The following is a 14,194-nucleotide window of genomic DNA, read 5'->3' as shown; positions in this document are numbered from 1 at the left end:
TGTCATGTGAAGTGTTTAATGTCTGCCATCCCTCCCGTTTCTTCTGTCCCTACTTCTCAGGAGGAACCTGGCGATTTGACAGGAGTGCCGGAGGAATATCATGATCTGCGCACGGTCTTCAGTCGGTCCCGAGCCAACTCCCTTCCTCCTCACCGGTCGTATGATTGTAGTATTGATCTCCTTCCGGGGACCACTCCTCCTCGGGGTAGACTATACTCTCTGTCGGCTCCCGAACGTAAGGCTCTCGAGGATTATTTGTCTGTGTCTCTTGACGCCGGTACCATAGTGCCTTCTTCCTCTCCGGCCGGGGCGGGGTTCTTTTTGTTAAGAAGAAGGACGGTACTCTGCGCCCCTGCGTGGATTATCGAGGGCTGAATGACATAACGGTTAAGAATCGTTATCCGCTTCCCCTTATGTCATCAGCCTTCGAGATTCTGCAGGGAGCCAGGTGCTTTACTAAGTTGGACCTTCGTAACGCTTACCATCTCGTGCGCATCAGAGAGGGGGACGAGTGGAAAACGGCGTTTAACACTCCGTTAGGGCATTTTGAGTACCGGGTTCTGCCGTTTGGTCTCGCCAATGCGCCAGCTGTTTTTCAGGCATTAGTTAATGATGTTCTGAGAGACATGCTGAACATCTTTGTTTTTGTCTATCTTGACGATATCCTGATTTTTTTCTCCGTTACTCGAGATTCATGTTCAGCACGTTCGACGTGTTCTACAGCGCCTTTTAGAGAATTGTCTCTACGTAAAGTCTGAGAAGTGCTCTTTTCATGTCTCCTCCGTTACTTTTCTCGGTTCCGTTATTTCCGCTGAAGGCATTCAGATGGATTCCGCTAAGGTCCAAGCTGTCAGTGATTGGCCCGTTCCAAGGTCACGTGTCGAGTTGCAGCGCTTTTTAGGTTTCGCTAATTTCTATCGGCGTTTCATTCGTAATTTCGGTCAAGTTGCTGCCCCTCTCACAGCCCTTACTTCTGTCAAGACGTGTTTTAAGTGGTCCGGTTCCGCCCAGGGAGCTTTTGATCTTCTAAAAGAACGTTTTACGTCCGCTCCTATCCTCGTTACTCCTGACGTCACTAGACAATTCATTGTCGAGGTTGACGCTTCAGAGGTAGGCGTGGGAGCCATTCTATCCCAGCGCTTCCAGTCTGACGATAAGGTTCATCCTTGCGCTTATTTTTCTCATCGCCTGTCGCCATCTGAGCGCAACTATGATGTGGGTAACCGTGAACTGCTCGCCATCCGCTTAGCCCTAGGCGAATGGCGACAGTGGTTGGAGGGCGACCGTTCCTTTTGTCGTTTGGACAGACCATAAGAACCTTGAGTACATCCGTTCTGCCAAACGACTTAATGCCCGTCAAGCTCGTTGGGCGTTGTTTTTCGCTCGTTTCGAGTTTGTGATTTCTTACCGTCCGGGTAGCAAGAACACCAAGCCTGATGCCTTATCCCGTCTGTTTAGTTCTTCTGTGGCTTCTACTGATCCCGAGGGGATTCTTCCTTATGGGCGTGTTGTCGGGTTAACAGTCTGGGGAATTGAAAGACAGGTTAAGCAAGCACTCACGCACACTGCGTCGCCGCGCTTGTCCTAGTAACCTCCTTTTCGTTCCTGTTTCCACTCGTCTGGCTGTTCTTCAGTGGGCTCACTCTGCCAAGTTAGCTGGTCATCCCGGTGTTCGAGGCACTCTTGCGTCTATTCGCCAGCGCTTTTGGTGGCCGACTCAGGAGCGTGACACGCGCCGTTTCGTGGCTGCTTGTTCGGACTGCGCGCAGACTAAGTCGGGTAACTCTCCTCCTGCCGGTCGTCTCAGACCGCTCCCCATTCCTTCTCGACCATGGTCTCACATCGCCCTAGACTTCATTACCGGTCTGCCTTTGTCTGCGGGGAAGACTGTGATTCTTACGGTTGTCGATAGGTTCTCTAAGGCGGCACATTTCATTCCCCTCGCTAAACTTCCTTCCGCTAAGGAGACGGCACAAATCATTATCGAGAATGTATTCAGAATTCATGGCCTCCCGTTAGACGCCGTTTCAGACAGAGGCCCGCAATTCACGTCACAGTTTTGGAGGGAGTTCTGTCGTTTGATTGGTGCGTCCGTCAGTCTCTCTTCCGGGTTTCATCCCCAGTCTAACGGTCAAGCAGAGAGGGCCAATCAGACGATTGGTCGCATACTACGCAGCCTTTCTTTTAGAAACCCTGCGTCTTGGGCAGAACAGCTCCCTGGGCAGAATACGCTCACAATTCGCTTCCTTCGTCTGCTACCGGGTTATCTCCGTTTCAGAGTAGTCTGGGTTACCAGCCTCCTCTGTTCTCATCCCAGCTTGCCGAGTCCAGCGTTCCCTCCGCTCAAGCGTTTGTCCAACGTTGTGAGCGCACCTGGAGGAGGGTGAGGTCTGCACTTTGCCGTTACAGGGCACAGACTGTGAGAGCCGCCAATAAACGCAGGATTAAGAGTCCAAGGTATTGTTGCGGCCAGAGAGTGTGGCTTTCCACTCGCAACCTTCCTCTTACGACAGCTTCTCGTAAGTTGACTCCGCGGTTCATTGGTCCGTTCCGTGTCTCCCAGGTCGTCAATCCTGTCGCTGTGCGACTGCTTCTTCCGCGACATCTTCGTCGCGTCCATCCTGTCTTCCATGTCTCCTGTGTCAAGCCCTTTCTTCGCACCCCCGTTCGTCTTCCCTCCCCCCCCGTCCTTGTCGAGAGCGCACCTATTTACAAGGTACATAAGATCATGGACATGCGTTCTCGGGGACGGGGTCACCAATACTTAGTGGATTGGGAGGGTTACGGTCCTGAGGAGAGGAGTTGGGTTCCGTCTCGGGACGTGCTGGACCGTTCACTCATTGATGATTTCCTCCGTTGCCGCCAGGATTCCTCCTCGAGTGCGCCAGGAGGCGCTCGGTGAGTGGGGGGTACTGTCATGTTTTGTCATTTATTATCTTGTCTTGTCCCTGTGCTTCCCATTCTATTCGTTTCCCTCTGCTGGTCTTATTAGGTTCTTTCCCTCTTTCTATCCCTCTCTCTCCCCCTCCCTCTCTCACTCTCTCGCTCTCTCTTCTCTCTATCGTTCCGTTCCTGCTCCCAGCTGTTCCTATTCCCCTAATCAATCATTTAGTCTTCCCACACCTGTTCCCGATCCTTTCCCCTGATTAGAGTCCCTATTTCTTCCTTTGTGTTCCGTTCCTGTCCTGTCGGTTCCTTGTCTAGAATTCACCGTGCTGTGTTTGTGTATCGCCCTGTCGTGTCGTGTTTTCCTCAGATGCTGCGTGGTGAGCAGGTGTCTGAGTCTGTCTGGTTCAAGTGCCTTCCCGAGGCAACCTGCTGTTCACCTGCTGTTCAAGATCGAGTCTCCAGTTTGTCCTCGTCATTTCGAGTGAAAGTTGTGTTTTTTGTTTGTATTTACTTTACTGGATTAAAGACTCTGTTTTCGCCAAGTCGCTTTTGGGTCCTCTTTCACCTGCATGACAAGACCACCTTTACTCCACACACAGAGACGCGTACAAAGCTCTCCCTCTCCCTCCATTTGGCAAATCTGACCATAATTCTATCCTCCTGATTCCTTCTTACAAGCAAAAATTAAAGCAGGAAGCAACAGTGACTCGGTCAATAAAAAGTGGTTAGAGGAAGCAGATGCTAAGCTACAGGACTGTTTTGCTAGAACAGACTGGCATATGTTCTTCCGATGGACTACACCCCATCAGTCATTGGCTTCATTAATAAGTGCATTGATGACATCGTCCCCACAGTGACCGTACAGACCCCAACATACCCCAACCTGAAGCCATGGATTACAGGCAACATTTGCACTGAGCTGCAAGGCTAGAACTGCCGCTTTCAATGAGCGGGACTCTAACCCGGAAGCTTATAAGAAATTCCGCTATGCCCTCTGACGAACCATCAAACAGGCAAAGCGTCAATACAGAACTAAGATCGAATGGTACTACACCAGCTCTGATGCTCGTCTAATGTGGCAGGGCTTGCAAACCATTACAGACTATAAAGGGAGGCACTGCCGAGAGCTGCCCAGTGACACGAGCCTACCAGACGAGCTAAACTATTTCTATGCTCGCTTCAAGGCAAATAACACTGAAACATGCATGAGAGAATCAGCTGTTCCGGATGACCGTGTGATCACTCTCTCCGCAGCCGATGTGAGTAAGACCTTTAAACAGGCCAGATGGATTACCAGGACGTGTACTGCAAGCATGCACTCACCAACTGGCAAGTGTCTTCACTGACTTTTTCAACCTCTCCCTGTCCGTGTCTATAATACCAACTTGTTTTAAGCAGACCACCATAGTCTCTGTTCCCAAGGACACTAAAGGTAACCTGCCTAAATGACTACCGACCCGTAACACTCACATCTGGAGCCATGAAGAGCTTTGAAAGGCTGGCCATGGCTCACATCAACACCATTATCCCAGAAACCCTAGACCCACTCCAATTTGCATACCACCCTAACAGATCCATAGATGATGCAATCTTTATTGCACTCCACACTGTCCTTTCCCACCTGAACAAAAGAAACACCTATGTGAGAATGATATTCATTGACTACAGCTCAACGTTTAACACCATAGTGCCCTCAAAGCTCATCAATAAGTTAAGGACCCTGGACTAAACACCTCCCTCTGCAACTGGATCCTGGACTTCCTGAGGGGCTGCCCCCAGGTGGTAAGGGTAGGTAACAACACATCCACCACGCTGATCCTCAACACAGGGGCCCCTCGGGTGCATGCTCAGCCCCCACCCCCCTCCTGAGCTCCCTGTTCACTCTTGACTGCACAGCCAGGCACGACTCCAGCACCATCATTAAGTTTGCTGATAACACAATAGTGGTAGGCCTGAACAACGACGAGACAGCCTATAGGGAGGAGGTCAGAGTGGCCGTGTGGTGCCAGAACAACAACCTCTCCCTCAAAGGAGATTGTGGACTACAGGAAAAGGAGGACTGAGCATGCCCCCGTTCTCATCGACGGAGCTGTAGTGGAGCAGATTGAGCTTCAAGTTCCTTGGTGTCCACATCACTAACAAACTAACATGGTCCAAGCACACCAAGACAGTCGTGAAGAGGGCACAACAAAACCTATTCCCCCTCAGGAGACGGTAAAGATTTGGCATGGGTCCTCAGATCCTCAAAAGGTTCTGCAGCTGCATCATCGAGAGCATGGTTGCATCACTGCCTGGTCTGGCAACTGCTCGGCCTCTGACCGCAAGGCACTACAGAGGGTAGTGCGTACTGCCCAGTACATCACTGGGGCCAAGCTTCCTACCATCAATGACCTCTATACCAGGTGGTGTCAGAGGAAGGCCCTAAATTGTCAAAGACTCCAGCCACCCTAGTCATAGACTGTTCTCTTTGCTACCTCACGGCGGCAAGGGGTACTGGTGCACCAAGTCTAGGTCCTAGAGGCTTCTAAACAGCTTCTACCCCCAACCCATAAGACTCCTGAACATCTAATCAAATGGCTACCCTGACTATTTGCATTGCCCAACTCCCCACCCCCTCTTTTACGCCACTGATACTCTGTTATTATCTATGCATAGTCACTTTAATAACTCTACCTACAGTGGCTTGTGAAAGTATTCACCCCCTTTGGCATTTTTCCTATTTTGTTGCCTTACAACCTGGAATTAAAATAGATTTTTTGGGGGTGATATCATTTGAATTACACAACATGCCTACTACTTTGATGATGCCAAATATTCTTTATTATGAAACAAACAAGAAATAAGATTTAAAAACCAGAAAACTTGAGCGTGCATATCTATTCACCCCCCCAAAAAAAAAAAAAGTCAATACTTCTGTAACATGTGCGCTGACAGTCAGGAAGCAAGTTCTGGGAGTGAATCATTTAATTAATAAATGAAAACATAATAAAAACCAAGACACTCGAACAACGCAGACATGAAACTGAAACAATGACGCCTGGGGAAGAAACCAAAGGGAGTGGCAGGTAATCAAGGAGGTGATGGAGTCCAGGTGAGTGTCATAATACACGTAACGATGGTGACAGGTGTGCGCCATAACAAGAAGACCGGTGACCTAGAGGCCGGAGAGGGAGCACACGTGACTACACCCCCTCCCTGACGCGCGGCTCCATCCACAGGACGTTGACCAAGATGAAGATCCCGGGCATCAGGAGCGGAGCGTTCACTTCTGCTAAGGCGCGGGAACCTGTCGATCCAGCTTAGGTGCGGGAGCATGGTGACCTAGAGCGCTGGAGAGAGAGCATACGTGACAACTTTGTAGAGCCACCCTTTGCAGCAATTACATCTGCAAGTCTTTGGGGGTATGTCTCTATAAGTTTGTCACATCTAGCCACTGGGATTTTTGCCCATTCTTCAAGGCAAAACTTATTCAGCTCCTTCAAGTTGGATTGGTTCCACTGGTGTACCCCAATCTTTAAATCATACCACAGATTTTCAATTGGATTGAGTCCTGGGTTTTGACTTGGCCATTCCAAGACATGTAAATGTTTCCCCTTAAACCACTCAAATGTTGCTGGAAGGTGAACCTCCATCCCTGTCTCAAATCTCTGGAAGACTGAAACAGGTTGCCCTCAATAATTTCCCTGTATTTTGCACCATCCTTCAATTCTGACCAGTTTCCCAGGCCCTGCCGATGAAGAACATCCCACAGCATGATGCTGCTACCACCATGCTTCACTGTGGGGACGGTGTCTCGGGGTGATGAAAGGTGTTGGGTTTGCGCTAGACATAGCGTTTTCCTTGATGCCCAAAATGCTCAATTTTAGTCTCATCTGACCAGACTACCTCCTTCCATATGTTTGGAGAGTCTTCCACATGCGTTTTGGCTAACACCAAACTTGTGTGCCTATTTTTTTCTTTAAGCAATTACTTTTTCTAGCCATGACTTTACCCCAGTCCTCAGTAGTCCAATCCCTGTACCTTTTGCAGAATATCAGTGTGTCCCTGATGTTTTTCTTGGAGAGAAGTGGCTTCTTTGTTGCCCTTCTTGACAGCAGGTCATCCTCCAAAAGTATTCGCCTCACTGTGCATGCAGATGCACTCACACCGGCCTGTTGCCATTCCTGAGCAAGCTCTGTACTGGTGGTGCCTCCGATCCTGCAGCTGAATCAACTTTAGGAGACGGTCCTGGCGCTTGCTGGACTTTCTTGGGCGCCCTGAAGCATTCTTTGCAACATTTGAACCGCTCTACCTTGAAGTTCTTGATGATCTGATAAATGGTTAGGTGCAATCTTACTGGCAGCAATATCTGTGAAGCCCTTTTTGTGCAACGCAATGATGACGGCACGTATTTCCTTCCAGGCAACCATGGTTGACAGAGAAAGAACAATGATTCCAAGAACCATCCTCCTTTTGAAGCTTCCAGTCTGTTATTCAAACTCAATCAGCATTACAGAGTGATCTCCAGCCTTGTCCTCATCATCACTCACACCTGTGTTAATGAGAGACTCACTGACATGATGTCAGCTGGTCCATTTGTGGCAGGGCAAAAATGCAGTGGAAATGTTTTTTGGCGATTCAGTTCATTTGCATGGCAAAGAGGGACTTTGCAATTAATTGCAATTCATCTGATCACTCTTCATAACATTCTGGAGTATATGCAAATTGCAATCATACAAGCTGAGGCAGCAGACTTAGTGAAAAATTAATATTTGTGTCATTCTCAAAACTTTTGGCCACGACTGTATATATACTGAGATCATTGGACAGATCATGTTACACTTAGATTGTACACAGATGGACTTTATTTAACTAATTATGTGATGTCTGAAGGTAATTGGTTGCACCAGATCTTATTTAGGGGCTTCATAGCAAAGGGGGTGAATCAATATGCATGCACCACTTTCCTGTTTTCTTTTAAACAACTGTTTTTTTTTTTTTCACTTCACCAATTTTGACTATTTTATGTATGTCCAATACATGAAATGCAAATGAAAATATATTTAAATTACAGGTTGTAATGCAACAAAATATGAAAAACACCAAGGGGGATGAATACTTTTGCAAGGCACTGTACCTGTACATATTACCCTGCACATTGACACTGTACCCCCCTGTATGTAGTCTCGCTATTGTTATTTTACTGCTGCTATTTAATTACTTGTTCCTTCTGTTTCTTATTCTTATTCATATTTTTTAAACTGCATTGTTTGTTTGGGGCTTGTAAGTAAGCATTTCACTGTAAGGTGAACCTGTTGTATTGGGAGCATGTGACTAATACAATTTGATTTGATTTGAAGAAAGAATAATTTATATGAAGTCATAAGAAATAAGAATTTGTTCTTAACTGGTTGAATAAAAATTAATAAAATTAGAATTCTTTCTTTAACGGGTTGAATCAAATTTCATAAAATATAACTCTCTCGCTCACCCTCCTTCTCTATTCCGTCCTATAGGTGCAGGAGAAAAGGGAGAAAAAGTAGAATTGAACAAGCCGTCGGATCTGAGCTAATATGAGAGAAGCGTCCTGCCATCACCTGCTGCTGCTGTGGACAGATGGGGAAATAAGGATGGATGGTGGGAGAGAGGGAAGGAAAAGGGATGGTGGGATGTAGAGGAGAAAGAGAAAGGAGATGAAAGAACCCAACTTGGGTTTCTTTAAACTTTTAATATCCAAAGTTGACACACAACACACACAGAGACCCTGAATGTGATGTCATTGCACTGCAAGGAATCATCATTATTTGCTAAGTTTCTGTTTTTGCTTGTTGCATTGATTTTTGGGCTTTATTATGTGAAGAATGCTGGTGTAAAAATGAGCTATGGAGAAAAATAATATGTATTAAGTGAATCGAATGCAAAAAAAATATATTGTTGTGAATTTTGGGGTGATGAAAGAAGTGTACCGATGTGTACTTATCTGTCAGACGGGTTGTCGCGGTCTCCATCGGATGGATCTCTCAGTGTTATAAAAAAAAGGTACAAAAGACTGTGCGTGATGTCCCTCGACAGGAGGTTGTGACACTGTCCGGCTATTGCCTGATGCGCACTATAGAGCCGACTCAAACCGCACTGCGCTAATTTGGATACTTTCTTTTCACATGATCCTTTGCATCACAATTATAGAATGATGAGTAACCACGCCAGACCAGTACAGTACAACTAGTCACGGCCCGGTTTGGCTTAGTTGAGTAAAAAGGCTATTAATAGCTTGAGCTGCACTGACTCGAATAAGATAGAAGTTTTCACATTTTTTGCAAACTGCGGTAGTGATTTTCACATTGCAGGTATATGTTGACTGCGGTGTTGTTCTGTGTCCTGGCACTCATTGCTTGGTAACTGGGTCTTGTTCATTAGGCACCAAACAGAAGAAAATGGACTGAAACTGACATGCTCGTTTTCCGTTGCAAAACAGTTTTAAAAATATTCCTTGCGTGCCCTAATGAACACGGCCCTGTGTACGCTACAGGAGCATCCTGACCTGCGATCTGTCAGTTGTTGCAGACGTTAATGTCACCTTTGTCTTAAAAAACAGTTTGCAGTTCTGAAGTTGAATTTTTTTGTAAAAAGGTGGGTTTTTTATGTGCAATTTGAGTCTACTGCTGTATGGTCTCATCATTACAGCGTGTGTGTGTGTTTTGTGTGTGTGTGTATCTGCACGTATGCATGTGTGCAATACCTTCACTAACCACTGAGCAGAGGTTGAAAGTGAGTGAGAGCGACTGCAAGAATACCGGCATGACTATTCTCTCTGGCTTATACACCATCGCCATCATGTGGTCACATCTGACCAATGAGTTTATTAACAGGAGAATTGGCAGAGCCAACTGAATGCGGCAGGTATCCTAGCGGTTAAGAGCGTTGGGCTAGTATCCGAACTCGCTGGTTTGAATTTTTGTTCAAACTGTATTTATTTGCCATTGATCTATTCATGTATCAATAAATCAGTTGACATGTAAATAAGACAACATTTAGAGAGCAGTGTATGTATGTATGTATGTATTGTTTGCATTAACTTTAAAATATAAATTCCAGTATGTAATTACTGACCTTTCAATTGGTTCCATTGTAAAGGGCAAGCTCAATCAAGCACAGTGGAAATATACATTTTTTTCACCCATGTCTGAATTTATATCCCTTCATTGCAGAGTCTCCTCAGGAACTTCTCTTCCCAGGTGTTGTCTCACATCACATCCACAGGAAAGCCAATGACCTTTTTCTAGTCCCTACTCTTTTGGTGTTTACAAATGTATGAAGGAATAAAATATGTGCAAGGAATATGGAGGAAACTCCCTAAATAAATGTTGATGATGGCTCTGCCAACACTGTTTACGTAACAGCAAATGAGTCACTGTACAGAGCTGTTAGAGAGAGGTTGAGTGAATAGCAGAGTCTGGCTTGTTCTGCTATAACCAGGAGTATGGTCCCTACTATCAGGAGCAGGACAGGGGCCCACCTATTGCATTCAGATTCATGATTTGGTCATTTTTGGCTTTCGAGTTTACATCAAGAGCAACCAAGAAGACAAAGATCAGATGAGCGGTACCGGCCAGGATGAGAAATGTTCCAGCCAATGACCGTCACCTTGTCTATGGACAAATTACACTTGAGGTATTTAGTGCACTTGGCCCAAGGATGCTGGTGATGGAGGTGATGGCCAAAGCTACAACCCCAATGTAATGGGGAAACAGAATAATTGCCAGTATGGACATAATCCTCCCTGCCACTCCCAGGGTGTTGACCACAAACTCCATCCAACTCTGCTTCAGTGGGGCTTTAGGAGGTATTGGAGGGGTAGACAGTTCTGTACAGCATGGTCCCACTGGTCAGGAGTGTGCATACCACAGTGGTCATGATAAATCCTATGACTCTCTGTCCATGCCCATCAACATGCTCTCTTCTACACCTGCCCTTTCTGGAGGAAGGGTGATACAGTAAAAAGCCCTCTGTCTGCTTTACTGTGGTGTCAAAAATTAGGCTGTCATGGAAACACAAACAATTAATAAAGACATGGTTGTACATTTTCATTGTATTTACAATTGAGATTTTATTAAAATGAGAAAGTAATTTGGCATTGTGATATCAACAATTATAAGTGGGCAGGCACAGCTACATCCTTTTTGGTTCTTTATTCCGAACACTGCTTGACGTGCACGACTCGTGCATATAAACACTAGATGACTGACAGGGGGCGCTATTTTGAAGTGACTGTCACCATTTTTGTACCCCTCCAACACTTTGTCAATTATATTACATAAGACACCTCAATGCATACTTTTAAATTGTATTATATGAACAAACAAAACAAAAATAGTTTTTCCTTCAAGTATTTTTTTTGAGAATACGAATGTTACTGTTCACTCTACAACAAATAAATGCTTAAATATATGTAATTTTGCCCTTAAATTGAAATAATGTAGCATTCCATTCATTCCTATGGAGGACTGCTCCTGAGAAGTACCAATATGGGGGACAGTGGCTTTAAAGTCTCTCAATGGCCAATACATATCAAATCAAATTTTATAATCAACAATCTAGTGTTTTAATACATAATTGATACAACCCCCTATAGCAGGTTTCCCCAGCTGGTGGCACACAGGCCAAATTTGGCCCCTGGGTGGTTTTATTCCTCCCCCAAAACTTTTCTTGTTTTCATTTTCATTGTTGGACATAAAAGACTGTAAAACCACCAGGAAATCAGCTCCAAGTGATTTTAATTTTGGAAATCTGTTCCACACTATTCCCACACATAACAGACACATGATCGTATACAAAAGTAAGCATGGTTTGAAATGATCCGTTTGTGATTCTTGAGGTCAAATGTTTAACAGGTCAGGTTCTGCATCCTCTCAACAACCACATAGTCATGCCTTGTGTATTTTAGTGCATTCCAGTTTACCACATTCCCTGGAGATAACACCTCCCCCTTCATGTAGCTTTGGATCTCACATGGGGAGAGCACTCTGTCCCACATGTGGACATCAGTCTCATGTCCGTAAAAGGAGTCATACACATCAAACCCACCAATGTATGCATCTTGGTCCTGACCTAAAATAATACTGGGAGTACCAGAGATGGAGCTGCCGGCTTGGAGCGCTTTCCTTGCACTTGGCTTCCCATTCACCCACAGTTGAGTCAATCCTGTACTGGCATCCCACGTCCCACAAACAGAGTTCCACTCGTTCATTTTGTCTGGCAATCCCCAGAAATAGATACCTTGGTCCCCAATGTACACCCTGTAATTTCCCCCATCTCCCCTGAAGATGACAAAACCATCAGCATGAGAAGGCGTGGCCAATGAGAAAATGGTCAGCTCCTTTGTCTGGTAGTCGGTGAAAAATCGAACGGAGACAGTCACAGCAAAGAAGATTTTGTTCATGTCAGGGGTTATCTTGACATAGGCAGTGTTTGACTTCACTGGGGAAATGATTTGCTTCCCTAACATGTCTGTTACGATTAGAATAAGATTCATTATTAGAGTTGCAAAGGGAGGAAACTTTCTAAATCTAGTGTTTGAAAATGTGTAGAACTTAGGAAAATTACAGGGAATTTTGCAATCCTATTAGTATAGTAAATACAGTAAGTACTACTGAAACACATGTAATTATTCAACAATTCATGATAGTATTTTGGGCCATCTCCAATATTTCAGTCTTACCTTCTGGCACAGCATAGCAGCACGTAAAGACCATCAGGAGCCATGTCTGCAGCTCCATTTCATAGTTTCACTTGGAGTAAGCACTAATGTTATGGACACATCCTCAAAGGATATTCCTATTTATAGTATAGAAAACGGACTGAAAATGGGAGGAACTACCTGTATGCTCTTATGAATGCCAGCCAGAATAACACATTCCCCACTTCCTTGTTTTTGATATTGGTCTAGATTAGAAAATATAGTCATCTGAGAATCTAAATTCATATGATTGATCAACATTGCCAGTTTATCAAGATGTTTTATGTTCTGCCATCAGACTTTCTAGGTCAAACCAATTTCTAGGTCAACAGGTGTATTAGTCGGCATTGTCACACAGTTATTAGGTAATGGTATTATTGAGAAAACATCATATAAAAGTTTGAAAAATAAAGTTGAAATAAAACTTAATTCATAAAGTCAGTTTGAATGACACTGAGGGGCAGTGTTTTTACAGCTAATGCCAGTGTGCCTGAGACTGATGCCGTGCAGGTGTTTGTCCACATGCGTATACACATACTCTCATTCAAATACACACATACACACACACACACGTAAATAGTGCCAGACATCCACTCAAACATATACATTTGGCCTTGCTGTTATGATTGTAGTTGTCCTTGATGTCCTTTGTTTTTTTTTGCATTGTTGTTTCCTGTTTACCTTTGTCTTTTAATTTTTTCTCTTTAGTCAATTTTCTTGGTTGTTGGTGCATTGGTGGGGGGTTTTTAGGGCTTTTTGTCAAATATTTGTTGTTATTTATTTTTCTTGGGGGCGGGGACTGTGGAAGGGGTCTCAGATGGTTGAGGGGCAGCTATTGGGGAACTGTGGGGGATCTTGGAGGGTTTGGGTCCCCATGTTTGGCCTTGTGGGAGATCTGTCGACATGCCCTTGAGCAGGGCATTGACCCTGGATACTTCTGTGTGTCGCTCTGAATGGGAGTCTGTTGGATGACTGGTGTGGTGTAGTTGCTGAGCACTGCAAGTATATTGTATGTTTTGGATTGTCCCGCCCTGACCATAGAGAGCCTTTTTATTCTCTATTTTGGTTAGGGTGTGACTAGGGTGGGTAATCTAGGTTGTTTTATTTCTATGTTGGGCTGGTATGGTTCCCAATCAGAGGCAGCTGTTTATTGTTGTCTCTGATAGGGGATCATATTTAGGCAGCCATTTCCCCACTGTGTTTTGTGGGATCTTGTTTATGTTGTAGTTGCCTGTGAGCACTCCATAGCTTCACGTGTCATTTGCACTTTATAGTTTTTTTGTGCGATTCACTTCTAATAAAATGTCGAACCGATTTCACGCTGCTCTTTGGTCCGAATGTTATTACGACAACCGTGACATGGATTCAATAAAAAAAGTACCTTACTGTGATTGCTTTCAACAAAAATGGTCAAAAATGAACAAAAATAGCTTCTTAGCAAAGAGCAATTTCTCAAGCAAGAATTTTGCTAGGACTTTCTGGAAGTGGTCTGACTGGGGAGGGAAAACTGAAAACAAACTGTTATTAGCAGAGAAATGTGGAACTCTTTCTTATTGGTCTATTAACTAATTTACTACCTGGTGATGTCAC

General features: G+C 44.9%; 2 protein-coding genes across 3 annotated transcripts in view; one reads left to right on the top strand and one right to left on the bottom strand.

Annotated features, from left to right (window-relative positions):
* The window catches only part of LOC124016012 (egl nine homolog 1-like), a 48,711-nt gene extending 38,663 nt beyond the window's left edge, over positions 1-10,048 (top strand). For both annotated transcript variants that reach the window (XM_046331528.1, XM_046331529.1), the window contains exon 5: positions 8,385-10,048. In XM_046331528.1, coding sequence (XP_046187484.1) covers positions 8,385-8,440 — 56 coding nt within the window. In that variant the 3' untranslated portion in view covers positions 8,441-10,048. The remainder of the gene's footprint in view (positions 1-8,384) is intronic.
* A 913-nt stretch (positions 10,049-10,961) lies between these two features.
* Positions 10,962-13,574, bottom strand: LOC124016013 (C-reactive protein-like). Its single transcript, XM_046331531.1, has one exon. It carries the CDS (start codon positions 12,398-12,400, stop codon positions 11,753-11,755), a length of 648 nt encoding a protein of 215 aa, XP_046187487.1. The 5' UTR covers positions 12,401-13,574; the 3' UTR covers positions 10,962-11,752.
* Between the last annotated feature and the right edge of the window lie 620 nt (positions 13,575-14,194).

Source organism: Oncorhynchus gorbuscha, linkage group LG26 (genome assembly GCF_021184085.1).
Source record: "Oncorhynchus gorbuscha isolate QuinsamMale2020 ecotype Even-year linkage group LG26, OgorEven_v1.0, whole genome shotgun sequence".
Lineage (NCBI taxonomy): Eukaryota > Metazoa > Chordata > Actinopteri > Salmoniformes > Salmonidae > Oncorhynchus > Oncorhynchus gorbuscha.
This window is presented reverse-complemented; position numbering and strand designations above follow the sequence as displayed.

Excerpts from the sequence above, each read along its gene's own strand:
- LOC124016013 (XM_046331531.1), bottom strand. The coding sequence starts at position 12,400 with ATGAATCTTATTCTAATCGTAACAGACATGTTAGGGAAGCAAATCATT.